We start from the raw sequence: 26,185 nt of genomic DNA on the forward strand, positions 1-26,185 counted from the left end.
AAAACACATGTATTACTGTGAAATACCTACTATTATGAATATTTTACTTATTACGAAGTAAATGTCTTTCACTTTCCCTGTATCTCTTCTCCCTTTTCTTAATTTACCTACTCCATGGGTCATAAGTATCTGGCAGAGGCAAGAACTCTAGTAATGGTAGACTTGTAAGCAGATTTTAATATTGAGACTATCAAACTACCTGTAGTATATTAAAAGCTGTAGTATCTACCTCTTCTCTTTACAACCTAATCTAAACCACTCCTGAGCAGAATATACACATTAAGAAACAGGTGAGTACAAGTAATAGCAAGTAGCTCTAAGCATAAAGTTTGACATTAGAGTCAGCAATTAAAAGAGTAATGTAGTAAAGCAGGCAATAAATAATAAAGTAGAAAAATAAATGAGCAAAATCCCAGAAGAATTCCATTATATCATTCCAGCTATCATAATGTGATGTCTACTTTTAACATATGCTTTGTATTTATATGGTAAAATGGAAAACATTGTGTTTCAGACTCGTATATTGGTGACCCACAACTTAACGCTCCTGCCTGACACTGATCTTATAATAGTAATGGAAGAGGGCAGAATCAGTCAGATGGGGACCTACCAAGAACTCATTTCAAAGAGAGCTAATTTTGCTGAGCTGTTTCAAGTCTTCAATGCAGAGTGTACAAGTGAAGAGATGACCCCAATGGAAGGTGAGGAAATTTGTATACTATGTTTGCTTAGTATTTTTTCTTTTCATTCAAGCTTCTCAAAATATTACTCCTTCCCTTCCTGGAAATGAATAGAATAATTGCTGGAAAATGTAGGGCTTTCCTGCCTACATTTTGATATAGAATTATAGGTTATAAACCAAAAAAATTTCAGGCTTTAATGTCTTGAGATCAAACAGTTTACTTTTTCAACTAAGGAATGTATGATAAAGCTGCCTTATGCAGCTGTTTTCTACTTTTACATACTGTATTAATTCCTTGGTAAAGTCACCTGATTCTGCCAAGGATTTATCACCCAATAAATAACTTATGGACATTTCAAATTAATCTTCCAATGTCAATGATTATGTCCTGTCTTATATTGGATGCTTCCCATTTCCATCACCTTAGACTGCTGTAATCATGGAGGACAGTGGAAGGAGTAGGACAATATGGTCCATTTATAGGAGAAAAAAATAAATGAAACTTTTAGTACTCTTAAGAAATACTTCCAGCCAGCCAGTAGATAGCATAAACAAATACTGCATGGTACTTTAAAAAAAAAAATCATACAAATCACTTAAATGGATTGGGACTCAATTTACTTCTGTATCTGAGTTGTTCAATGTGTGCTCTTTATAGAGTTGTGGGAAAGAAATAGGTACATTGACAATGCAGTCTGTTTGAACTGTTTTCATCATGTACTTCAGGAGGAGATTAATTGTGGTTATTTAATTTTGAGAGAAGGAATTGCTCCACATGATGTAGAAGAGTCCGACAACAATTAAGTGACTGCAGTTGTCCTGGAGCCAGCACTCTCAAATATTTGCTGGGGTTTGACAGAGAGGAGTGGAAAGACAGAACATGAAATTTGCAAAAGGAAGCAGTGGGCAGTCTTGAGTTAGCTGTGTTGGAATGAAAGTGTGAGGCAGCTGTGTAAGGAAACATGTATTATTCATGAAGGGTAATAAAGAGAGGGAAGGAGAACCAATGCAATGAGGAGAAGAAACAGCATGCAGTGTGTTGTGATACAAAATTATACTCTAGAGGTACGTTCAGCAAGATGGATGGATGTAGAAAATATATCTTTGCCTTAACAGATCTGTTGACAGAAATACCATCAAATATGAAAAAGAAGAAAAAAATTCCATTCCTGGAAGAAAAAAGTGTTGACTTCTTTCAATAACACACAAAGAACAGCAAGCTCCATTTTCCAGCCATAATGCAAGAATACTTTGAAATAAACACTAATGTTAATATTTGCCAGGATACTAATACTTTCCCAAAGAGACTATGGGCTTATGGGGGAGATTTACCTGCTGTCACAGTTCTAGCATTTGGTCATAAATGTGTCTGTCTTGTGTAGTAGCTGTCCCAAGGTTAGGTCGACTTAAGGAGTTAATAATTTAAATTATCCCCATTCATCATTTTGTCCCTGTTTTTTATTTCTAGCTTCTTGTACTATACCTGTCTACTCATGGTATAACACTGAAAAGATTTTTCTATTTTTTTTCCGCTATAGTGAGCTCTTCAAAAGAAGAGGGCCAACTGGGCAGGAATCTGCAACAAAGAGAACTGCTGAAACATAAAGAGTAAGGTTTTGGTTTTTTTTAAATTAGCCATTGCTTAACTGATGCAATGCTGTAACAACCCTACGTGCTGAAGGCTGTGCCACTATGCTTCACTGTCTAAACATTGGTTAAGCCTGAATGCCCATTAACAGTTGGCTGGACAGCATGTATCTGGAGCTCATCTTCTGGTTTCACTTTATATTAAAGAAATCCAGTTAACGTGCTGCATGAGTTCAGGAGGTCCAGTTCATGGGCTGCTTCACTGTGTGAACCAAAGTACATTAAGCAAAAAAATCAGACAACCAACTGAAGTCGCTGATGTGGATGCACCCACAATTCCTTGGCAGCAGTTTGACTTCTTGGTGTATTAACAAGTTGTTCATGCTCTTTGTTTTTCCCCTGTGACATTGATTTGTCTTTTTCCACCTTTAAGAAAACTACTGGGCTTTCAAATAGTTGAATGACCTCCTAGATCAATTTGTAAAGCAGTGTAATATTATATTTGCAGTGGTAGAAGATAGTGCAAAGATGAAGTAAAAGGGACTCAAACTAGCAAGTTCAGACAATGCAGGACAGTTAAGCTTAACCATCCTGGTCCAGAAGTAGTAGAATTGGATGTGTCAGAGTGAGCCTTAATCATAGGCCCAGACAATGGCTGAGACCCAAGTTGCACCACACTCATATGCCCCAGAAAAGGTCAGTCTTGCATCTCTAGCTGATGCCTATGCAGGGCAAGCTCAGTTTTACCTAGACATAATTATACAAGAAATGAAAAGGATATACCTAGTGTTGTTTTCTGACCATAATGTTACTCTAACAACAAAAATAGAACAGCTGAGAACAGTTCGTGTTGCCACATGAAAAATTTACAAGATTTTATAGTATCCATTTTTTCTTAGGAATAAATGTATATATTCTTTGTATGATGATTCACAAGAAGATTTGAAAGTGTTTCTTGTTTGCAGTTCTTCCTTTGATCAATGGAAAATACTCACTAACAATAAAGAAAACGTGGCCACTGGTGGCGTAAGTATCCCTAATAGAAAAGGCTTTGACATTTGTTTTTATAAAAATGTATTGTTTTGCAGTTTTCTGTTTCTCTTTAAGGTTGCTTGACATCTCATTACTGAATTTAAAATAAATCTGACAGGTTTTTACCAAATTTTAAGTATGTAGTCTGAGATCTTCTATTTTGATGATTTGCTACTGGCTGTTTTCATATGACATCTAAGTCCAGTCTGTTTTGCATATTTCAGAAAGAAGAAGATTAAAAAAGCTTTTACCTCTGTTAGAAAAACACTCTCTCTGTCTTAACTTTAGGAAGTTTAAATACCTGTGTGCTGGAGCAGAGACTAGAAATTTTGCATGGTAATACTGCTGCAGTATTGTTTTATGTTAGAAGCAGACTTTATGCAGTCTCCATTAAAAAAATCTGCCAGTTGCTAGGGAAAGGGAAAAGAACAAGTGAAACAGAGTGTGGGGAAGGTCAACACTTCCTGGGAAGCTGTAGTTTAAATAAAATATGAACAGGGAGGTAGAAGGGGGAAGAAGATACGGCTTTCTAGCAAGATGGTAAAAAAAGATGCTTGAAAAAAATGAGTTTCCAGAAGAGACAGAAGAGTTTGTGCCAACTAGAGCTCATTTCACTCCAGACCCTGTAATGAGATCCAAGAATCTGTCATTATTCTGCTCCTACCGGTTCTACCTTTCAAGCGGCCTAGCTGAGTTTGGTCCCGTTAGTCCTCATCTACACCAAGGATAAAAGCTTTCTCCTGCTGACACTAATTTCCTTGTCTCCAGTAGCCCAGAGTGGCAGTTCTAAAGCTTCTAGTTCCATTGATGAATAGAGTAAGATTTGCTTCATAAAATCTGCCCAGGCATTGCACTCTTGTTTGGTTGATTGGTTGGGTTTTTGTTTTGTTTTGGTTTTGTTTGTTTGTTTTGTATAATCTGCATATGTAAGATTTTTTTAAGTCTGACACTGGAAAGTGTCACAAGCAAGATTGCCTATAATATGTATCATTAAGGAGCAGAGTATAGTGGGAGAGGAAACCTTTTTACAGTATGATTTTATATACCTAATTTATTAGATTTAATTAAGAAGATCTTTAGATTTATTCTGAATGTAATGTATCCAATTCCCATTATATAATGTGTATTTGCCTTCAATAATGACAATGATTTTAAGAGTAACTCCTTTTTTTAATATATTCTTTTTGAAAATATATTTAGATGAAAATGTCAGTGGTTTTGAAATACCTCCAAGCCTTCGACTGGCGATGGATGTGGCTAACCATAGCTGCTTATGTAGGACAAAATGCACTAGCCATTGGGCAAAATCTATGGCTTAGCACCTGGACTGCAGAAACAGCAGAAGTTAGTGATTTCACAGAATGGAAACAATCACAAAACTATAAACTTCGTATCTATGGGCTTCTGGGATTCACACAAGGCAAGGATGAGCATTTATGACTCTTTTCTCACCATTTGCCAAGGCTGATCTGCCTGAATGTGTACTAGTAAAGAAATAATGGTGGTTGTTTCATAAACAGATTTGTATGCAATATGGTATAATAGTTTAACCTGAAAGAGAGGAGAAGAGATATATAGACATGTAGAAGAAAATGCTATTTAATTTTATGACACTTCTGTGGATTCTTGGAACATCCAAGTGTAACCTAATGAAGTTATGTTGGCATCTCAATGAGGAAGGAAATCAGTGTTAATGTGTAGTGGCATGCTAGCATGAGACTTAATTGCAGGAAAAACATACTTATGAAGTAGTAAGATGTATCAACAAAATACAAATATGTACATTTGTAAAACTAAGATATGAAGTGCGACTGTTGGATTGCTCACTGCGATAGAAAACAGTGACAGAAACAAGCTCCATCTTCTTTCCCTCCCCAGCCGTTCATACTATCTTTTAATTTATCCATTCACAAGGTCTTCTTGTTTGCTGCGGTGCTTATGTGCTCACCAGGGGATCCATGTCTGCTTCTCGGGCATTGCATCATCAGCTGTTAGACAATGTATTGCACCTTCCTCTTCAGCGTTTTGAAACTAATCCAGTTGGTCAGATCATCAATAGATTCACAAAGGTAAACGGAAAACTCATGCGTATTTTCTATTTTATGAAAATGAAGCTCAGTGACACTACAGATTTAATTCCATTTAGCATTGTTGAAAATTTAAAGATCTCAAAGTAAGTGAATGCAGTATCTAGTAATAGAAAGCTGTTTGGTGCATAAAAACTTAAAGAACTGTCTCAAGCTATTTTCTTACAAAATCATCAAAACATGGTATTAGTAGAAGTTGTATAGCCCCTATCCCAGATCATTAGGAGGCTATTCCTCAAAGACCATTCCTTCAGTGCAGTGAGTTTACCAGACCTAAACCTGATCTGTTTTTAAAAAAGAAAATATCTTTTTCTTCGATAGTATATTGCATATCAGAATCATAAGTTATTGTCAAAACCAATTAATAAATAAATTCACATTCTCAGAGGTATATAGACTTAAAGTGAATGTTATTTTCTGTTTTTGTAGTGTTTTGGCTTTAATTGGAACCTCTAATACACAAACAAGTGTTATTTACCATGACTTTAATACTTCCCACTTTCATCGTAACTAGATAGTTGCAACGCATTACCGATTACTTCGAATATAGTGACTTTTGATGGCGATGTTCTCTAGAATAGACCCAGTAGTGGTTGTGTAATACATTAAAAGATCAATTGATTTATGTTTCACTGAAGCCTCTAGTCTTTGGTAGCAATATATAATAAACTGGGTTTGAAAAAGTTTTACTATGTACAGTGACAGATTTGTAATATTTCAGTACACTGCTAGAATTATTAGCAGGAGTATACAAGAGTTAGGATTTGAATTCCTGGCCTCCTTTTCAGTCTGATATGCTTTATGTAAGCTAAATGGTATTGAGTAGCAAAATAGCAAGAGCTGTCTCTTTTTGACTTCACACACTGAGCATGTTCTCTGACATACCATGAGTAGTCTAAAAGCTATTATGTCTATTTCACTTTTAGACAAATAATAATGATATATGAATACATTTAATTAGGATATATCAGAGGGTATCCTACTCATTTTTATTGAAGATATTTTGGTTTGACTCCATTTTTAAAGGATACTTTCTTGAAGTTTTTAGTGGAATTTACTCACAAAAACTTGATTCTTCTGTGCATTGTTACAGGACTTATTTATAGTGGACTTACGTTTCCATTACTACTTACGAACTTGGCTAAATTGTACACTAGATGTTATTGGAACCATTCTAGTTATCGCATTTGCCTCACCACTATTCATAGTGGTAGTTATTCCCCTGGGATACTTTTATTTTACGATCCAAGTAAGTGCATTAAGTTTTTATAATGATTTCTAGATGTATGTGGATGAAATGTCCAAAACAATCAAGGATACAAGCTTAAATTATTCCTTATTTAAAAAAAAAAACAAACAACCCAAACCAAAAAGTAATGTTTCAGAAAGACTGAGGGCTGCCTTCCTGTTTCTTCTTGATGCTCAAAGTATGGTCTGTGATTAAAGACCTTAAAAGATTCTTAAAATAAGAATGTAGAGGAAGGAGAAGAGTGCCTGGATTCAGTCTCTGCTGAAGAATTTAAATACAGACATCATTACATTGAAGAAATAAAGTCTGACTTTCATCTGAGAAAGAAGCAGGACATTCTAATTTGAAAGTTTACAGAAGCTTTAGTTGGTTGTTACAGACCTTTTGTGGTATAGCACATTTTCTGTAGAATTTGGAAATAATGTTCTCTTATTTTAACCTTGCCAGTAATTTATATATTGCAGTTATGTCAGCATTACAATGTTGGTGTGTCCCAAGTGACATTTCTTTTTTCTATACTGTTTGTGAATAGCTTTTTTTCTGTATAGACACTTCCAACTTTTTCATATTCAAGATTTACAGGAATTACTTAACAGATTACTTAACTGGAAATAAATATAGCAAATATTTTAAACAATGTAAAAGAAACTGTAGCAACTTAAAATGTCTGTTTTGTCTGTACTGTTTTATTAGCGATACTACATAGCGAGTTCACGACAAATTCGACGACTAGCAGGAGCATCGCATTCTCCTGTGATCTCCCACTTCAGTGAGACTCTTGTAGGACGATCAACAATTCGAGCATTTGGGCACCAAGAGAGGTTCATTAGAAAAAGTAATGATGTTGTGTATGAGAACTTAGTTTACTTCTACAACAATGTCATCTCAAACAGGTACTTTACAGCAGTTCTGCATCTGTGACTGAGATCTTCTTCTGTAGAATTCCACAACTAAGTGTTTACCTTTAGTCAGAGTAAACCCACTGAGAAACAGAAGGACAAGAGCAATTTATCCGCCACGCTTTGTAATGAATGCATGCATTATGTCTAAGCACTAGGATAACTTCTTTTTTATGTACCAGAAACTTGCAGGTTTGTAGAAAACAGGCACATGCTGTCTGGGATAAGAATATTGAAAAAAAAAAAGTAGTTTACCAATAGATCATGAACATGGACCGTACTATATTTCAACTAACAGTTCCTCTTACAAGTTTATGAACAAATCGAATTTATATTTCAGTAGTGCATGTGGAAGTAACCTGGTGTCTGTACCTGCAGGCACCAGGTAGGTCTGGAGAGTGGAAGCTTGGGTTTGAGGAAATAAGTCCATTTCCTCTCCTTCCATTGTGATTCAGTTCAGTTACAGGCAGAGATTAGCAAGGAGAAGATTTTCAGTTCTGGTTTTCAGTGATGTACTTGAATCTTTTCTAGATAGGAAGAGTAGAAAAACAGTATGAGGAGTGAAGGGAGACTAGCCAGGAGTTGAGACCTGCATTTTGGTTTTAGCGGTGCTACTAGTTCTATATATGTCATATTCCCTCCCCAGTCCATCTGTAAAATGGGAATGATAGTACTTATCTCTTTTGTAAAGTGGGTAAATTGCTAATACAATGATCTCAAAGAGTCATTATATTAGCAATATGTTCACTATACTATAAAAAATTTTGTAGGTAATTCACTTTTTTCTTTGCCTTGATTTTCTACAGGTGGCTATCTGTCAGGCTTGAATTTCTGGGAAATTTAATGGTGTTCTTTGCTGCCCTGTTTGTAGTACTGGCTGGAAATACAGTGAGTTCTTCTACAGTGGGTTTATCGATATCCTATGCTCTAAATGTAAGTAATGGTATAAATTTTTTGCTGCTACCACATTGCACATGAAAAGGAAAGAATACATACAGTGAAGCTGAGCAGGTGAATATACACGATGGCATCAATGACACTAAATCCCATGGGCATGACAGAGTTTTCCTTTGAATTCCGTTAATTCTGGGAAGCTTCACATTAATTATTTTCCACTTCTGAATTTAGATGAAATAATAATTATTAAAACATATTTTAAAATCAAGTTAATGAAACTAGGTATGGATTATTTTTAAGTGTTTTGTTAAACCAAATAAGAAGCCTAGTCATGTACAAATATACTTCATGTTTGATTTCTTGTTCACTTACTGAGTGTTCTGTAGGAATGCTTACTTAAAAGTTTAATAAAATCTTTTACTTTGGCATTGTCGTTGTAAAAGTAATATGTTAGAGCTACATTTGAAATGTTCCTTGAAGTAAGGTAAACTGAATTGATAAGTTGCTAGTTAAAATCTTAAGTGTTATGTATACACACATTAAGCATCCAAGTTTCTTTAATTTTGTGATGCTTAGGAGTCTAGTGGTGTCCAGATTCTCACTGTGGTAAATGCTTCAGTAACACAGCTGACAGATACTAATGAACAGAAATACAAAAAAAATATATAGACAATTACCAGCCATGGCATATCCACATCGCCCCCAACTCACAGGAGTTCCATTTTCTATTATTCAGAGACAGAACAATCTCCTTGATATCATCATATACTTGGTGATGACAGTCACAGGTACTGCACAGTTTTTCACCTTCATCTGATGTCAGATTGACACCATTCTTTAATTAGTTACATACAGCATCTCAAAACAGTTGACTCTTAAGAATTCTTTTGGCTCACTTTTTTCCTATAGAAGTGCGAGTATTTAACCACAGGATTGGTACCATGGAAGTGATACCAATTCTGTTTGCAGAAGCATTCCCAATGCTTGAAGACAACAAACTTGGCAGACGTGGTAGACCAAATACCTATCTCCATTACAAATTCTTTGTTCTGTTTTGTTAGCTTACATTAGCTAGGGAATACTGCAATAATGTACCCACAATAGGAGCCAAATATGTTTTTCCTTTCAACATATCATACAATTACTGTGCACTGTCTGTTGATCCTGAAGTAGTTCCAGATTGCTGGAGTTGTTATGTTAGTGAAAATTACAATACAATTGGGCAGTCTGAAGGCAGACAAGAAGTACCTAGAGGAACACTGAAATCAGTGACTTTCTAAATGATAGTTCATTTGGTGTGCCATCATTTTCTGTACACTTTCTGGCTTCTGTGATGGAGCATCCAGGGTATGAGGTGATTAAATTCAGGATGAGTTTTGCAATCAGTATGCTGTATTCTAGTAGAGTCGAAATTTTATGTTCTATGATGCAACTATCTCCCCAGATAATTCAGAGTCTAAATTTTTGGGTGCGTAAAGCATGTGAGATTGAGACCAATGCAGTTTCCATTGAAAGAGTTTGTGAATATGCAAAAATGGATAAAGAGGTGAGCATTCTTTTTGCATATTTAATTTATGTGCATAGAAAATGACTAACTTAGATTGACTTTGATATTGGTGAGTGGTAATAGCAGGTTATAATTTGTTATTAAATACTGTCTCTTTTTTTTTTTTTTACATTAAGAATCGTATGTAGCTTCTTCATTACATTTGTAGTCATAGTTTTGTTCCTATTTTGACCAGTAAATTTCATGGCATCCTTCTTAACAATAGATTTTGTAGTAAGACTAATGCAGCTACAGCTCAGGTGAACTCTCTATGCTATGTACAACCAAGGGGAGTATTTTAAGAGAGGAAGAGAGGCCTCTCAGGCCCCTAGCTGTTATTCATGTCTGGAGAGATATTTGTTTCAAACCAAATTGCCTTGGTTATTTTGCTTTTCTGAAAATAGTGCCCATGTGGAGTATGAAGTCCCAAGAGCCTTGGTCTGTCTCAGAAACAAGACTCTCTTCTACTTCTTCATTCTCTTTTACCCTTCCCCCATGTTTATGTTTCTTAACCTTTGCTCACATCTATCTGTTCTCTCCAACTCAACTTAAAACAAAATGTTTCTCATAAAATATGCATTTTAAATATCTGGGAGATTAGGAATCAGATTAAATTCAGTTCCTGTCAATTGATGGAAAAAATACCAGATTATTAGCAACTACCCAGTTAACTGAGTTTACTTTTTTAAATGAGTGTAGAAGATATTGTTAAAAAAACCCACAACTCGAAACCCTTAAATAACCCAGTTGGAATGTTTCTGCGCAGTGTTCATGAAAGTAGGTTCTCCTTCCCTTCTATTGCATTGGAATTACCCTAAACCTGCTGGGATTTTTAGAGAGATATATAGTTTTCCTAATGTTTTTATTAACTTGTAACATTTTTACTGTCATATACTAAAATACTAATGGTTTTAATTCCAGGGACCGTGGATAATGTCAAAAAGACCACCAGTGGGGTGGCCTGATAGAGGAATAATAGAGTTTGTTAACTACAAGGCTCAGTACAGGAAGGATCTTGGTTTAGCCCTGAATGATGTCTCTTTTCAGACACAGAGTAAAGAGAAGGTACTGTATATAATAAGAAATAAATCAAAGGTATAAAATTCTGTTTCCCAACTTTCTACTTCAAAAAGATTTTATATGAGGAGACTCCAATACTAGATACAGCAAGATGAAGTTGAACAGGGAAGATGTTAAGTGGATAAGACATTAAAGAAAAGACAAATGAGAAAAGGAAAAGTGTTTTCTCCTCCTATGTAGAAATTCTTATCCCTGAAGGAAGCTGAGATAATGTTCTATGAATTTGGGAGTTTTAAGGAAGATCCAAATTTGAAATTAAACCTCTTGCCCACTGTGCTGAATATTTATGTAGAGAAATAAGCTGCCAGATTAGTGCTAATCAACTTTGGGTTTGGGATCAAGGAACACCAGGCAAGACCTAGTTTAGAGTCATTGGTTTGAGCTGAGGAGTGCTAGACAAAAGGGAGGGGCAACAGAAGGGGTTCCCACTGAACCGGGTATAGGCTGTACAGCTTCTGAGGGAGAGCTGTGATTGTGAGTCACATGTTCCAAAAGTGAGTTTGAAACAGTTTTGTCCACCTATAGGATTGCATGTTGGTGAAAGAAACTGAAGTTTTGAACTGAAAGCAGAAACTGAATTCACTCGTCATTTTTCATGTAGAATGTGTAGCGTGGAAAGTTACAGTCTTTATCAGAAAACTTTCTGTTTCAGGTTGGAATTGTTGGAAGAACAGGAGCTGGTAAATCAACACTCACAAATTGCTTGTTTAGAGTTCTAGAAGGATCTGAAGGCAAAATAATTATTGATGGAATTGATATATCAACTATTGGACTCCATGACCTACGTGGAAATCTTAACATTATTCCACAGGTGAGGTGCGTTTTAGAAATAACTATTTTTTTTTTTTTGACTTACACAAGACACTTCATTTTTTTTGGAGGAATTATAATCCCAAAGTCCACAGGCTACCAAGAGACAGAGGCATAAAACTGCAATAGAATTTTACTGATCTGTGTAAACAGGCTGTGTTATGGCCTATCAGGTTTTAGAATGAATTTTTGAGAATCTTAGCTATTTGATTAGATAGTAGTCTTCAGTACTGCTGGCATAATTCTATCCTGAAAAATGTCACAACTGCATGTTGGCAATTATATGGAAGAAGCCTCAAAACAGGAACACCACAAGTATGACATTAGGTTTTATTATGTCAGGTTTAGTTTAACAGTCTTGGCTAGAATAACTCATGTTCTCCGGAATCTGTATGTATATAGCTACATACGGTGTTTTTGAGTCCCACCTGAAGGCAAAAATATTTTAAAACAACTAATTATGTCTGAAGAATGTAGGGGATAAAGTGATGTATACACAAATCATGTATATGTATTTAAATTAATCTGCTATGGTCTGTAATGTAAAGCTGTCCCTGCTAACTTCAGAACAGGGCAGGAAACTCAAGGTTAGTTCACATATCATTAGGATTGTGTTCCTGCTGGTAAACTGATTTACACTGAAATGCTCTAGTATAAAGTAAAACCTAGAACACAAATTTAATGGTCACCTGAAGACTTTCTGTGTGTTCCCTGAATGCCATTCATAAAACCATTTTTGTGCATAGATGATGTTAACATCACTTATAATAACTTTATCTGATGTTTTCCAAAGGAAGGTCCATTTTTTTTCTGGCTTTTCTGGAGCTTTAACCCTTAATATTTCCTCTGTGTGTCTACCATAGACTGTGCATGGAGATGAGGCTAATATTTAAACCATAACAGCTTGCATCTTTCCAAGAATGAGCTGACTAGAAAAAAAAAAAGTATATATTCCTTCGAAGCCTTGGCGGCTTTTCCTTTGAGAAATGTATTTGCTCAGGGCAATGATAAATTTACAGTTTTCAATATAACTTTTGGGTCAGAAATGACAATACTAAACCAAGTTTGATTATGCTGCAGGACTTCAAAATACAACAATTCATAGATGCTCGGTTGTAACATTTTTCTTATTTTAAGCAGCTAATACTCAACAAATCTGCACAACATCTGACAGTTGTAAATTACACAGTATTTTCTCAACTGCAGTTGCAGGTCTGATTTACTGTGGATGGAGTATATTGGACAAATTGAGACTGGAGTTTGTGGAGAGTAGGTGGAGTCGAGTGTTGAACTGCATAGGTCAGGAGCATGGAACTGGATGAAGATAAAAGGCTGGGACAGAAAAAAGGGCATGGCAAGATACCAAAGCTTTCAGTGTGCACATACTTTTCCGGATCAGTCAAATCTCTCTCATACAAACAGTTTTTAACAATCATATTAAAGTATGGGTTTGCAAATTACTTTAATGATGTTCTAATGCAAGTTACATGAAGTTTCAATGACGAAATATGCACAAGATCTCATACCATTTTAACAGTCCTTTTTGGTCACCTAGCTCCCTCAAAATTATGACTGTTCGGCTTGCATGTAACTTGCTAGTGAATGTTGTTGGCCTTTTACAGTCTACCTATTGGGTCACAACGACTGCGACTGCACTTAGTCAAGGTGTCTGTTCACTGCCTGTGAAAACATCTGTTCTGTTTATAAATCTGTGCAGGTATTCATATGTTGTCAAGTACTGACTTCTTAAACTTGCCTTTTTAAGACAAAGACTTTTGTGTACATCTAAAAAAAGTGTGTAGACTAAGCTACTGAATGCTTGTTTCTGCAGCAGTAAGTGCTGGATGTGACCCATATGCATCCTGGCATGTACTAGCCTACGTGTACTTTTCCAAACATTCCCTGCGGCATTCAGTGCACAGAAGCTAGCGATGCTCATTTATGCAATAATTGCTTTTGTTCTTATTGCTGAATATGTCACCTTTCCTGTAGGAAATTAAGAACATTTGACTTACAGCCTTCTAGTTTTTCTTAACAGTGTTTAAGAATGTAGTATCCAGTGCTTCACAAGCTTGACAACAGTAATAATTCATATGTTGTTGCAGTTACCGGGTGCTGGGCGGGTCTTTAGTCAGCCATAGAACTGGTAGCACATAAGAAATCTTTTGCTCTTTACATTTCACCTTAATGAAGAACTGAGCACACTGAGACCTCATGTAACTTTTTTCTTTTCATCCACCAGCTTCAAAATGTTACAATTTCCCTTGCAAAGCATCTATTTCCAAAATTATTTGTCCCAGTTCCCTATGTTAATCTAAGGATTTATGGTAGACTGTTTTAGGTTTGTGTTGGAATTGCGCACCCACATTCTGCTGTTATTTAGGACCCCATCTTGTTTTCTGGGACACTGCAGTCAAATTTGGATCCACTTGGGAAACACTCTGATCTTGAACTGTGGGAAGCACTGGAACTGTGTGACTTAAAGGATTTTGTCCAATCACTCCCCAAGAAGCTCCTTCATGAGATTTCAGAAGGTGGTGAAAATCTCAGGTACGTAAACAAGAAAGTGCTATTGCAGTTATTTTATCAGTATAAAAATGACACTTCTCCCATCATTCTATATTCTATGATTCTGGTAGTTTCTTTGAGATGGCCAACTGGTCACAACTGTATAAAGCCCTATGGCCTGTGCTGTATGGGAAGCAGACTATTTTCAGCTCAAGTATGTGAGTAGGTGTAAAGGAGTTGGGGGGAGAGTGGTAATTCATGCACTACCTGATTAGATTTGTATAGAAAAGTGCTCATTTATTTAAATTTTAAAAAACACAACAAAACAGAACAAAACAAAACAAAAAAACCATCAAACCAAAACCAAAAAACAAACAGAAAAAACAACCCAAACAAACAAACAAAAAAAAACCAAACAAAAAAATCCCTCAAGCTCTCTGCAGCTTTGCCGTCTTTCCAGGTTTATTTGTTTCCTTTATTTTCTTAGGCAAAGCAACTCATTTTTTCCTTATAAAACATTAACCCATAGTTATGTAAGGAGGGTGACACTTGAAGTAAAAGGACTCCCAAGTTCAAGGAGACAAATACTGAAGCTTTTGGCAGCAAAGGGGCAGGTCTTAAATGGAGTGTACTGAGTATCAACTTGAATTTTTTTTGACAGATCATTTTCAGGAGGCAGTTTCCAGAAGGCATACACCGCAGCTAACATATAGAAGTATCCAAACTTTTACACTGAACATTATTAAAAAGTGGTTTAGCATTCAGTCTGGCTTGTTCAGAGTCCCCATTATAATGTGAATATAGACATTGAAGGCAAGACCAGGTTTACGCTACAAAGTTCAGCCACAGGTGTTCGAGTCACACTTTAACTGCTATTGGTATGCTTAGCAAGAAGAAATCAAAACTTCCAAAACAAGGCAAACATATTTCACTAGTCTTTTCAGAAGTATAAAGTAATCTCAGCTTTATGTTGTTCTGCTCTTCCTCAGTGTGCCTGACCTGACCTTCTTAAATGTATTTTTAACAGTGCTGGGCAGAGACAGCTGGTCTGTCTGGCCCGTGCTTTGCTACGAAAGACAAAAATCCTGGTCCTAGATGAGGCGACAGCTTCTGTTGACATGGAAACAGATAACTTAGTGCAGTCCACCATCAAAAGAGAGTTTTACAACTGCACAATATTAACTATAGCCCACAGGTTACATACAGTCATGGACTCGGAGAGGTAAGTAAGTTTTGGTAAGCCATTTTAAAAATAAACGGCTTCCTTTAAATGCATCAGTTTTCAGACTTACTAAATTCTACACTCCAACAATTTTTGCCTTAGTATCTTTGTATCTGTACAATCCAAGCTATCACAAAAGACTTAAGCATCAACGTTAATTAAATATCGATAACCTGTGTTCCGTTTCCCCCTTCTAATTACAGAATTAATTTAATATTTTTCCTGCTAAAGTACAGGTATAAGCTACTATTAAGACCACTTAATTCTCTGGAGTAAGTGGACTATACTGTAGCATTTTTACCAATTAAGCAAAAATGCCATTTTCAAAAGGCTTTTTTTTAATATAGGAGTTCCTCGCTTTAGAAACCAATGAATTACCTAGTGCAATGATATTTCTTCTAAATAAGAGCTCCCATTATCCAGAGATACCTGTATTAGGACTCGAAAATATGGTTGAAGAGCTGATTTTTCTTCTCCTGTAATCTTTCTGCTTTTGCATTGTAGAGTCCTTGTTCTGGACGCAGGAAGGATTCTAGAATATGATACACCACAAAATTTGTTACAACGAAAAGGTGCCTTTTCTGAAATGGTTGCAGAGGCTGGGATAAGAAGATAGAGAAAACTCATGAATGAATTCTTAATGAAGATGAGAATTCCTTACTCCAGTAAACACCCGAGCGATATCTGGCATCCCACATATATATGGAGTATTTTATATTCCGTATAAAATAACCAGCTTACTCAAAAGCTCCTGACAGTGTTGCAGTTTACTACAACTACAATCTGTATATATTGATCAGGTTTCTCAAAATAACTTTCTGATTTTATACAAATCACTTATTTTGATCATATTGGCACTGGGACAACATAATGAAGCAGTAATTTTCATGGAATATTTTAACTGTTGCACTAGTAAAGACTGATTGAAAAATAAATCTTGCTGTTCACACACTGTTTTTAATTAAAAAATAGTACTTAATTAAGTTGCTCTGACATTATGTCCATTTAATTAATACAGTCTTCTTATGATTGCAAATTCATAAAGAACAAAACTACTTATTGTGTGAACATACAGACAGATGTCACTTGGTGCTGATTTTTAGGACGTGCGTATTTGCATGTATACTGAGGCAATTCTTGAGGTAATAAACTCACCACATTAAGTTAATTTTCCTTTTGACCTTGCGATTTCTGAATAACTGAAAAATGATTTAAAATAACTGAAAACCACATCTTATGTATCTCATTGAGCATCACAAAATCACATTGTGAAAGAATCCCAGAGAAATGGAGTCAACTGCAGCTATCTCTTTGCTAGTAGATTTTAATGCAAACCTCAATACTAATTACAGTGGCAGGACAGGTTATGTACATTTACTGAAAGTGTCAGTTAAACATGCCTGTGCTTCTGTAGGCTACGTAAATATTAATTTTCATTTTTATTACAGTCCCTAAAACTCTTCTAATTTAATACCAACTTAATCAATGCAATCTTATCTTCAAAAACTAAGAGAAGGTCCCTATCAAGTGCTTTAAAAAAAAAAAGTAAAAAAAAAGTAAATGAATAAACTTGCAGGCTGCAGCCCTGTTACATTACTTTAATACTGACACCTGGTTAATATCAAGTAGGATCTTAATTTCTTGCCTGAGAGCAAGCAAACTGTATTTGCTGTTTTAGAAAGGTGGTGAGAAGTGATGGAGGCTCTCTGAAGAGAGTTCTTCAAGGATGTGATTGTACTGCAGTGGAGGTGAGCGATTTCTCTGTTCTTTCCTGAAGATAAAAAAGAAAGCCTGTCTTCCTACATACATTACAGAGTACTATCATCTAGTTTAATTGGCTGCAAAACACAACTAAATATACTATCACTTGCACAAAACTATTAGAAGCATATAATGATTTTAGACTAGGAACAACCCTGCCCAAGTAATTATTATCATCTGAAAGTCCTGGAGAGAACAGTGTGAGAGACCGTTTCTCAGGAGAGCAAGCAGCTTTCTGCTTTTCATCTCTGTTTTCTTCTTCCTTCCCCAGGTGAGGCCAACAGTACCTTCCCGACAGAGCAGAACCTTCTCCTACCAACATTTAACTTCCCTGCAACATTCAAAGTGCTTCCCTACCTGCAACTTTTCAAACACATTTGCTCATATTCTGCACGAACTGAGAGCCATTCCCCACATCCATCCTGCAGCTGTTGACCAGCACCAGGAACAGTCTGTTCCTGCCCCCATCCTGTCATCCAGCAGGCAGGGCACAAGGAGCATCAGCATAGGAAGGGTGGGAACTGCTCCCACTCCCAGCAGGAGCAAGGAGTTCATCGTCACCTGCTTTGACCAGGGTTTTGCTCCCTGTTAGTGCTTTCTCCTTCCTGCCAGTCATTCCTTGATTTTCCTCCTACCAACCTGCACTTTTCTTCTCTGTTCCATTCTTCCACCGCAAACTGCAGCTTGACCAGAAAGGGTTTTCCCTTCCCACTTCAGTTCCCAGCACTCCTCTGTGCCATTTTTCCCAGAGGAGATCTGTTGCTCCAGGATATAGCAACCCCTTAACAAGTTGAAGGATTACAACCTTATCCTCTAGCCTCCAAAGAATTTTGAGGAAGACAAGGAAATAGTGCGGTTACAATATTTCCCCAAGAAACTGAAAGAAGGCATGTCCAAGGGACAGGAATTGCTTTTATTAAAAAACATTCTAAAAGGTTATTTATAAAATGCATTTCATCATCTGCACTTGGAAACAATTCAGGAACATACAATTAGTGAGGCATCTTAAACTTTCAGAATTTCAGCTCACCAAACAAGCTTTAGCTGTGTAAGTTTGTTACACACGTAACACCACAGGCAACCATACTCAGATTTAAAGGATTGTTTGCAGAAAGATTTCAGCCTTCAGTGTGTTTAAAAAAAGACTTTTGGTAAGCAATTCATGTGCATACCTAGAAACATCCACTTAGTACAGTGGACTCATCCTTAAAATTCAATGGTTTGTGCCAAAGTACAGTATTAAAAAAAATCAAAAGATACAAAATAAATAACTTGATCACAGAATTCAGAAAAGTTATTTAATAAATAAGGATGCATTGTGAGATATCCAACGTACAGTAACTTCTCTACTAAAAAAAAAATTTGTATAGAAATCTGAATAAATACCCTTTTGTGAATTTTTTTTTTTTTTTTACAAGTAAACAACTCACCCCTCCCTTACAATTCCCAGATTAACACTGAAGGAGATTTAACTGCTCCAGAGTGAAAGAGTATGCGAAAAATTAGTTAATTTATTTGCATTGAGAGTTAAACAGTTTAAAGGTACTCCCCGACTCCTACCCAACTTGTCCCAAAATTGCAGAAAGCTTTTAATGGTTTAACTCTACTGTGATGTGGTTCTATTTTTATACAGGTCTGCTCATTTTACACAGTGCATAAAAAAAAAAAAAAAAGAGTAAAGACCTACTGTAACTCCAGTAGACTTTGAGATGAATTTACAGCAGGGCAGAAAGAAAGGCCACAATGACTCCAAAGACATATGTTGAATTAAATACATTTATATCTGCAAAGCAAAGGCCCCAAATAACAACTGCGCACGAGAACTGTACTGTATAGTGGCATTCATCCATGATTTCACTGAAGAGGCACTTCTTTCAATGGAGGAGTTTTAGTTACTGGAAGTTCCACGCAGAGTTCGACAGAGTCACTTTCAAAGAGGTACAAAGGGGAAAAAAAAAAAAAATCCTCAAAAAAAAAATCACTTTGGTTTTCAACTCCCGGAAATTAAACAGATGTTAGCAGTATTTTGGGAATCCTCTCTGAAGTTGAACAATGCTTACGGAATGGCTGTGTGCAACTATGATTCAATTTAAGAGGTTTTTAATTGGATTACTTCAAAGATACGTTTACACAATAGCTATGCAAACAGCTGAATCAGCACAACTGATTTATGGCAGTGCCATAAATCAGGCCTACTGCCAGGAGAATAACAAGCCTAGTTTAATATAGCAAAGGTTAAATAATAAATCTAAGACCCATAATTTATCTTGGCACACTTAATACAAACAAAATTATTGTGGAAAACACAAGAAAATGCTTAGAACCATCTGTTACTAGAGCTTACCAGATGAAGAGCACATTGATGGAGGTTGAAGCCAGTCTTAGCTGAATGAAGTGCTTTCATTGTAGAAAGTTCTACACAGATAAAAGAACTCAACTGGCCTTTAAGTATTGATTTAACCCTCCAAAGAGAGCAGAACTGTCACCAATTTTTTTTTTTCCCCTCAGATCATTTATTCTTTTTTCCTCCTCATGCATTTGTTAGATAGCTGGGTAGCAAACTATTTGCCTACAATAAAGTCCTAAGAAGTGCCACCTCAAATCCCGAGTTGCACACACTGCCTCCTTCCCAAAAGGACAGCTACAATCTCTGATCTGTGTTCAATTTAGAGTGGGGATACAACAAACTTTAAACCACTGATACGAGCTAAAATGTACAAAATAGTTGGGTAAATCTTCATTTACGAGGACAACAGGACCTACACTTTCTCCCTGAGAACAGCACAGCTTGGGGTACTCCCAAGGAAAAGACCTCACGTACTTGTAGATGCACAACAATGAAATTTGCGTTGGTCAAACTGAAGGGAAGATACACAGGCGTAGCTTTAAGATACATAAAATTACTGCAGTTTTCAAATAAGGCAGGGGGGAGGTATAAATATTTGGCAGTGTGCCCTTGATCTCTGTGGAGAACATGAGTGGTATAACAGCAGCACCTGTATGTTAACCATCAAAACCACATCAGGAAGTAAGCCCTAGGACACGCTAAGAAACTCTACATTAGCAACAGCTTAGTTGTTTTTTTCACATGGTTTGGCTGAAACACAAGATCATTTCCCCTATAGCCTCAGTAATACCATTATGCTGTTATGAACAGCAGAAGAATCAAGTGAATGTGTAAGTCTCATTCAAGTTGCAACATGCCTTTTAGAAAGGTGCTTCAATGCTCAAATGACTCAATTTAATAAATAAATTTAAACTGAACACTGCTAGTGCTATGTGCGTTAACACTGCTTCACATTCTTTCAAAGTAAATATATTGGACCTGGGAATACCTACAGTACCATACCACATTATCTCTAACCTTTGGTCGCGCTCCCTTTATATTTTAAACATACACCTCTTCAGGATTTGCTAATAAAATTTAGCAAGAAAACGTGGGTGTGTCACCACTAGCGTTTTCATCCAATATCCAATCTCCAAGCAAATACAGCACATTTCAGAACTTCAAAAAACCACTCGTACCTTTACAGTAACATCTAGCTTTAAACACAGTTAGGTGTCCAGTAACTGGACTAGGTAAAAAAAATGAATATAATACGGCTAAGATTAGGCTCCACTGCCAGTCAGATAAGTATGCATCATCAGAGTACGCTTTTGGAGAGAAGGAATGCAATGGGGAAGAGTTTCTGTTCAGTTAAAATTAGTCTTCCGTAAATGTTTATTAGGGATTTCTATAGCGCTGACTTGAAGAGGCCAGGACCCACCAACGATTCCTGCCTGGATAGCTACGCCCATTACAACTGCTAGATCAGGATCTACAGAGGTGTTCGGTTCCTTTCCAAAGAAATCCTGAATAACTTTGCGTATTTGAGGAATTCGGGTGGAGCCTCCAACTAACACAATTTCATCCACTTCTGCTTTGTGTAGGTGGCCTTCCTTCAATACTTGTTCAATGGGCACAAGAATCTTCTCAAAAAGGTCCTCATTTAACATCTCAAATAGCTTCCTAGAGATTTCCGTTTCAAATAAAACTTTGACAAAGTTGTTCTCTACATTTGAAGTGTCTCCAACATTTTTCAGATCTTTTAGGTTTTGTGAAGGCTTGCCTTTTACCACAGTGTTTATTTTTACCTCACTTTCTGGAAGTTCTTTTGTAAGCTTCCTTTCTGGCATAGTCAATGACACCCTTAGCGTAGCTGCCTCATGAACAGTCAGATTTAATTTAACTGCTTCCACAGCTTGTCTGAGGCGATGGATTTCTTCTTTTCTTGTTGGCAGAGAACCGTACATTTGATGGAGCTGATCATATAAATACAGCATCAACCTCTGATTAAAATCCTGTCCTCCAAGTTTGTTGTTACCTGAAACATCAGAATAGAAGGCATCAGACACATCACCTTCAAAACTTCAAAAAGCAGCACACATCTTCTCTTTTCCTGGGAGATGGTGCTGAAGGGCCAGAACAACGATAGCAGGACCATAAACATAGCACAAGAGCTCACAGAGCTGCGAAAACAGACATAATCGTTGTCCACCGAAGAATGCATCATAGATAATAATTTCCAGATTTTTATTCAGCAACTGTTTTAGAATCTACCCCCCCCCCTCAATGTTTTTCCCCTGGAACTGCTCTGCTACACCATAACAGAAAAGAGCAGTGGTTGTTAATTCAGATGAATTCTCCATAGAAGAAAACACGTAATGATAAGTTTTTAGCTCGAATCCTGTAACTGAAGTGCAATCTCACAGCAAATTATTTTTCCAGCTACAATACTCTCAAAGGTTTCCACCATTTTGTTTTGACTGAAAACAGGAATTCAGTTAGCAGATCTCTATCTAAATAAATCAGAATGAAGCTGCTGAATATTTCTTGCTGTTCCACTCTCACTGGACTGAGCAGCAGCTCACATCAAAACTTGGTCATTGAAGGCAAGGAACAGAGAGCTAGCCCTGCATCTCAGACCTGTCTGAACCCAGGTCACCTGAAAAGCAGTTATGTAGTTACTACAGTTTTACTAAACATTGCTCCCAGAACTCTTTGCCAAGCAATGACTCACTCTGGCACATACACCTCACGAAACTTACTTCTGGGTTAACAGCATGTGCATTCCCAAACCCTGCCTAACTAAGCTGGAACCAAATGGTCAATGATTTCTGAAGTATTTCCAGTTTGGACAAAGGTAATGGAAAGATTTGTAACAGCCCCAGTCCCCGGGTTAACAGCATGTGCATTCCCAAACCCTGCCTAACTAAGCTGGAGCCAAATAGAAGGCGAGGACGCTCTAAAGCACTGGTCAATGATTTGGGAAGTATTTCCAGCTTGGACAAAGGTAATGGAAAGATTTGTAACAGCCCCAGTCCCCAAGAGTCCAGTCAAAGTAACTGCAATACACACCAGCGCTTTACTAGCAGGCACAAAAGTTAACAGCCATGGATAAAATGAAACCACAAATTATTCCTTTGAGTCAGCCAAAACCTGTGAATTTACCTTAATTGTTGAAACCAGTCACAAACCTAATTTTGCATGAAAGGCAGCTGAGAACACATTCAGAGAGCACTTGGTGACAAGGCTAGTATGTTTTAAAAAGCCCCTCTAATGGTGACTTTAGATGCACCTTTCCTTTCCCCCCTACTCTTTGAGAAAGTAAAGCATTTTTCTCACCTGCCATGGCTCGTGTGAGGAACATCCCTCCCTGCTTGTTCAACAGGGACACATCCAAAGTTCCTCCACCCAAATCCACCACCAGAACATTAAACACATCAGCTTTGTGGAGTCCATAAGCCATAGCTGCAGCTGTGGGTTCATTGATTACTCGCAAAATCTGTAGCCCTACAAAGAGCAAAGATATCAAGCAACAGTCAGGTACGCTTCAGAAAACTGCAGATCTTGCATCATAATGACATTTACCATTAGTTGTGCTTTTTTTTTTTTTAAAAAACCAAACTTACCTTAACTAAAATGTCAGATCTAAAGGAAATCTAAAGGGTAATACTCAGTGAACTCTTTTCCTTAATTAAGCCTAAAGTAGTACTACTTCAGCATCAGGGTAAAGTCACAAACCATGATTTGCCCAAACACATTTCTTCCAGAGAAACCTTGCTAAGGAGAATTATTTCACATGTTTTGTTTCTGTTTAAGTTATTGTTCAAGGGTGCTCTGTATCATCTCCCAATTCCAAAGAGGCTATTTTCCCTGAAGTAAAACTTATTTATTCTAGCTATCTATGTGTGTATTAGTCAGCTGTCGGTACCCAAGAGTTCTCTGCTATTCCACACAATTGTTAATGGTCTGAAAAAAACCCCAAACATCCATTCTAAGGTTCTCTATCACTGCTTCACTGTTTCTATACCCTCCCCAAAGACTTTATTGTTAGTGAAATAGACCGAAGGTTTCCTAGAAAAATGCTAGAATAAAGAGGTGTCACCTGCAAGGTTAGCTGCCTTAATGGTAGAATTCCTTTGCCTTTCATCAAACTCTGCTGGCACAGAGATGACCGCCTTTGAAATGTGCATGCCAAGGTAGTCTTCTGCCATCCTCTTCAATTTCAGTAGCAACTGAGAGCCAATGTGCTCTGGAGTGATGCGAAAGGTTTCGTTAGTTGTCACAGAAAATTCAGCTGATCCATTGTTGTTGAAAATCTAGGAGGAAAAAGCAACACAACCCACAAGTGAGAAGTCGTCTTCTTATGCTCTCCCAACCTGCACCCACCAAATGTTTAATTTGCATATAGTCTGTTTATACTGGAAAAATACAAGTGTGCTTTTATAACTTCCTGAACCACTTTTATTCCTTGACTATGAGTATTATGCAAAGCATGCCACTTAAGGGGTCCGACCATATCCGAAGTAGTGACACCCACAGTGACCAGGTAAGATACATTTAAAAAAAGTTAAGACCTAGCAACTGTGTTATCAACTTCAATGCCACATTCAAACATAAAAGTAATACTTTTTAGTCATTAGGTTTACCCTACTGATAAGCTTCCCACGAGTTCTTCTTTCTGAAAGGAAGCAAAGAGGTTGGTCCTGGAACAGCTTCTCTTAACAAGTAAAGAATTCAAAAACTATTTTCAGTACCAGAAAATTTGTCTCTTTTCAGCAAATACTGCACCAGGCTAAATTAATGCAATACTTTTTTGTAAAAAGCAGCTTTGAAGATCTGCTGCTGGTCAAGTAAGCACTAGAAAAGTGCTACGGGAAAAAGATGCACTGGGACAGGGAAGACATGACTTTTACACTTTGCTTTTTTTCCAGGGGAGAAGTGAAGTTTCAGCAAAGCACAGTTGGAATTTCAAGTTGAAATTCAGACTTTAAGAGAAGGGGCTGGAAGGTGACCCAGAAACACATTTCACAATAGAGGACAGGGTCCTCTGGAAAATCACTACCAGCACTCACGCAGAGGTACGTGACTTCCACAACACTTTCTTCCTCCCCCCCCTCTGGATATCTCTTACTGTTTTCAGATGTTTCAGATTTAGCCAAAGAATCAAGGTCAGACAAGCTGGTCACCTACTACGTGTTTCAAGCAGCCTATAGCTTACTGCTTGGAGAGAACTGAAGAAGATAGCTACTTACCTTAAAGGGATACCTGCTACTTTCACTTTTCAGTTCTTCTGAAGTGAAGGTTTTCCCAATGAATCGTTTTGCATCATATATGGTGTTCTGAGGATTTGAATCAGCCAGTTCTAGGCCATCATATCCTACATACACATCTCTGTCTGTGAAAGAGACTATACTTGGTATGCTGTTGTGCCCATTTTCATCTGCAATAACCTTCACCTGCCCCGTTCCAGGAAGAAAGACACCAACAGAGCAGTAAGTTGTGCCGAGGTCAATCCCAATTACTTTCGGTGTAGGCATCGGTAAATATTGCTGTGCTAGATAGCCAGCCAACAAGAGAGCCAGAATAGCGGAACCTGAAACACAGATTTTTAAAAACAGGGTTAGAGTATCTATGGCTGCAAACTTAGAAGTCAATGCAAATTGCACGGTATTATGCCTTACACCTCATGCAGTTTTATTTCACACTCTGAAACCTGTTCAGCTACCCAATATTAGTTTTCAATTTCTTCAAAAGTCACCTGCAAATTCAGGTCTCCTAATTCAACAAAAAGCGGTTAGAAAAGTCAAAAATCTTAAGCTTTAAATACCAAACTGATTTAAAAAAAGCCCAAGAGGTACAGCAAAGCCAAAAAAATCACCATCCTGTAATAATTTTTTTTCTCTCTACAAGGTACTTCAAAAATACAGGCTAATTAGTATTTTGGGGGAATTGCCTATGAATGACCCCTAAGGGACACCTAGTTAATGAGGCTGCACAAAATCACAGTGAAGTGACAAACTCCCGATTCAAACATCTCCTCCAACGTCACTGGAACTCTAAAAATAAGGAGATGTGAACCCATGCTAACTCCTCCTATTTCAGTCATAGCTCCCAAAGAGCATCTTCCCATACCTCTGAATCTTTTCTAGGCCCTGAAATCAAGGGGCAGACTAGTTTAAGTGCAGAGTAGGTTGTTTGTTTCTTTTTAATTTTACATATAATCAACAAAACAAGAAACCCAGAAATCGAACATAAAGCAATGCCTCAGAGGAGAGAAAAAAAAAAAAAGCATCAACAAACTCAACAAACTCAAGAACAAATCTAACCAGCTTCTATTTCAAAGATTGCACAAGCTTTTTTCCCAGCAGGGAAGGGCGGTCACAGCTGTGCTTCAAACAGACTAGTGAGAAAGAGCAGGTTTACTTTTGGCCGTGAATCTTCCAAGGCATTTCTTAGCAACACTTCGGCTTTCCAAGCCGAGGAACACACCGAACACGCC

General features: G+C 37.1%; 2 protein-coding genes across 2 annotated transcripts; one reads left to right on the forward strand and one right to left on the reverse strand.

The window, feature by feature from the left end:
* The first annotated feature begins 493 nt into the window (after nucleotides 1-493).
* LOC104167587 (canalicular multispecific organic anion transporter 1-like) lies at nucleotides 494-16,215 on the forward strand. The gene is made up of 14 exons (XM_009707890.1): nucleotides 494-701; nucleotides 2,221-2,290; nucleotides 3,235-3,295; nucleotides 4,502-4,721; nucleotides 5,216-5,370; nucleotides 6,482-6,637; nucleotides 7,331-7,530; nucleotides 8,343-8,469; nucleotides 9,878-9,979; nucleotides 10,901-11,044; nucleotides 11,712-11,870; nucleotides 14,253-14,419; nucleotides 15,405-15,599; nucleotides 16,104-16,215. Exons 1-14 carry the CDS (start codon nucleotides 494-496, stop codon nucleotides 16,213-16,215), a joined length of 2,076 nt encoding a protein of 691 aa, XP_009706192.1.
* Nucleotides 16,216-21,053: 4,838 nt separating this feature from the next.
* On the reverse strand, nucleotides 21,054-25,328 carry HSPA13 (heat shock protein 70kDa family, member 13; the record flags this gene model as incomplete). Its single annotated transcript, XM_009707891.1, has 4 exons — nucleotides 21,054-21,724; nucleotides 23,026-23,193; nucleotides 23,789-24,002; nucleotides 24,939-25,328. Coding segments are annotated over 4 exons (1,443 nt in total), but the record flags the coding sequence as incomplete, so codon positions are not given.
* Nucleotides 25,329-26,185: the final 857 nt, after the last annotated feature.

Source organism: Cariama cristata, unplaced genomic scaffold, assembly GCF_000690535.1.
Source record: "Cariama cristata isolate BGI_N322 unplaced genomic scaffold, ASM69053v1 scaffold10819, whole genome shotgun sequence".
In the NCBI taxonomy this organism is placed as follows: Eukaryota; Metazoa; Chordata; class Aves; order Cariamiformes; family Cariamidae; genus Cariama; species Cariama cristata.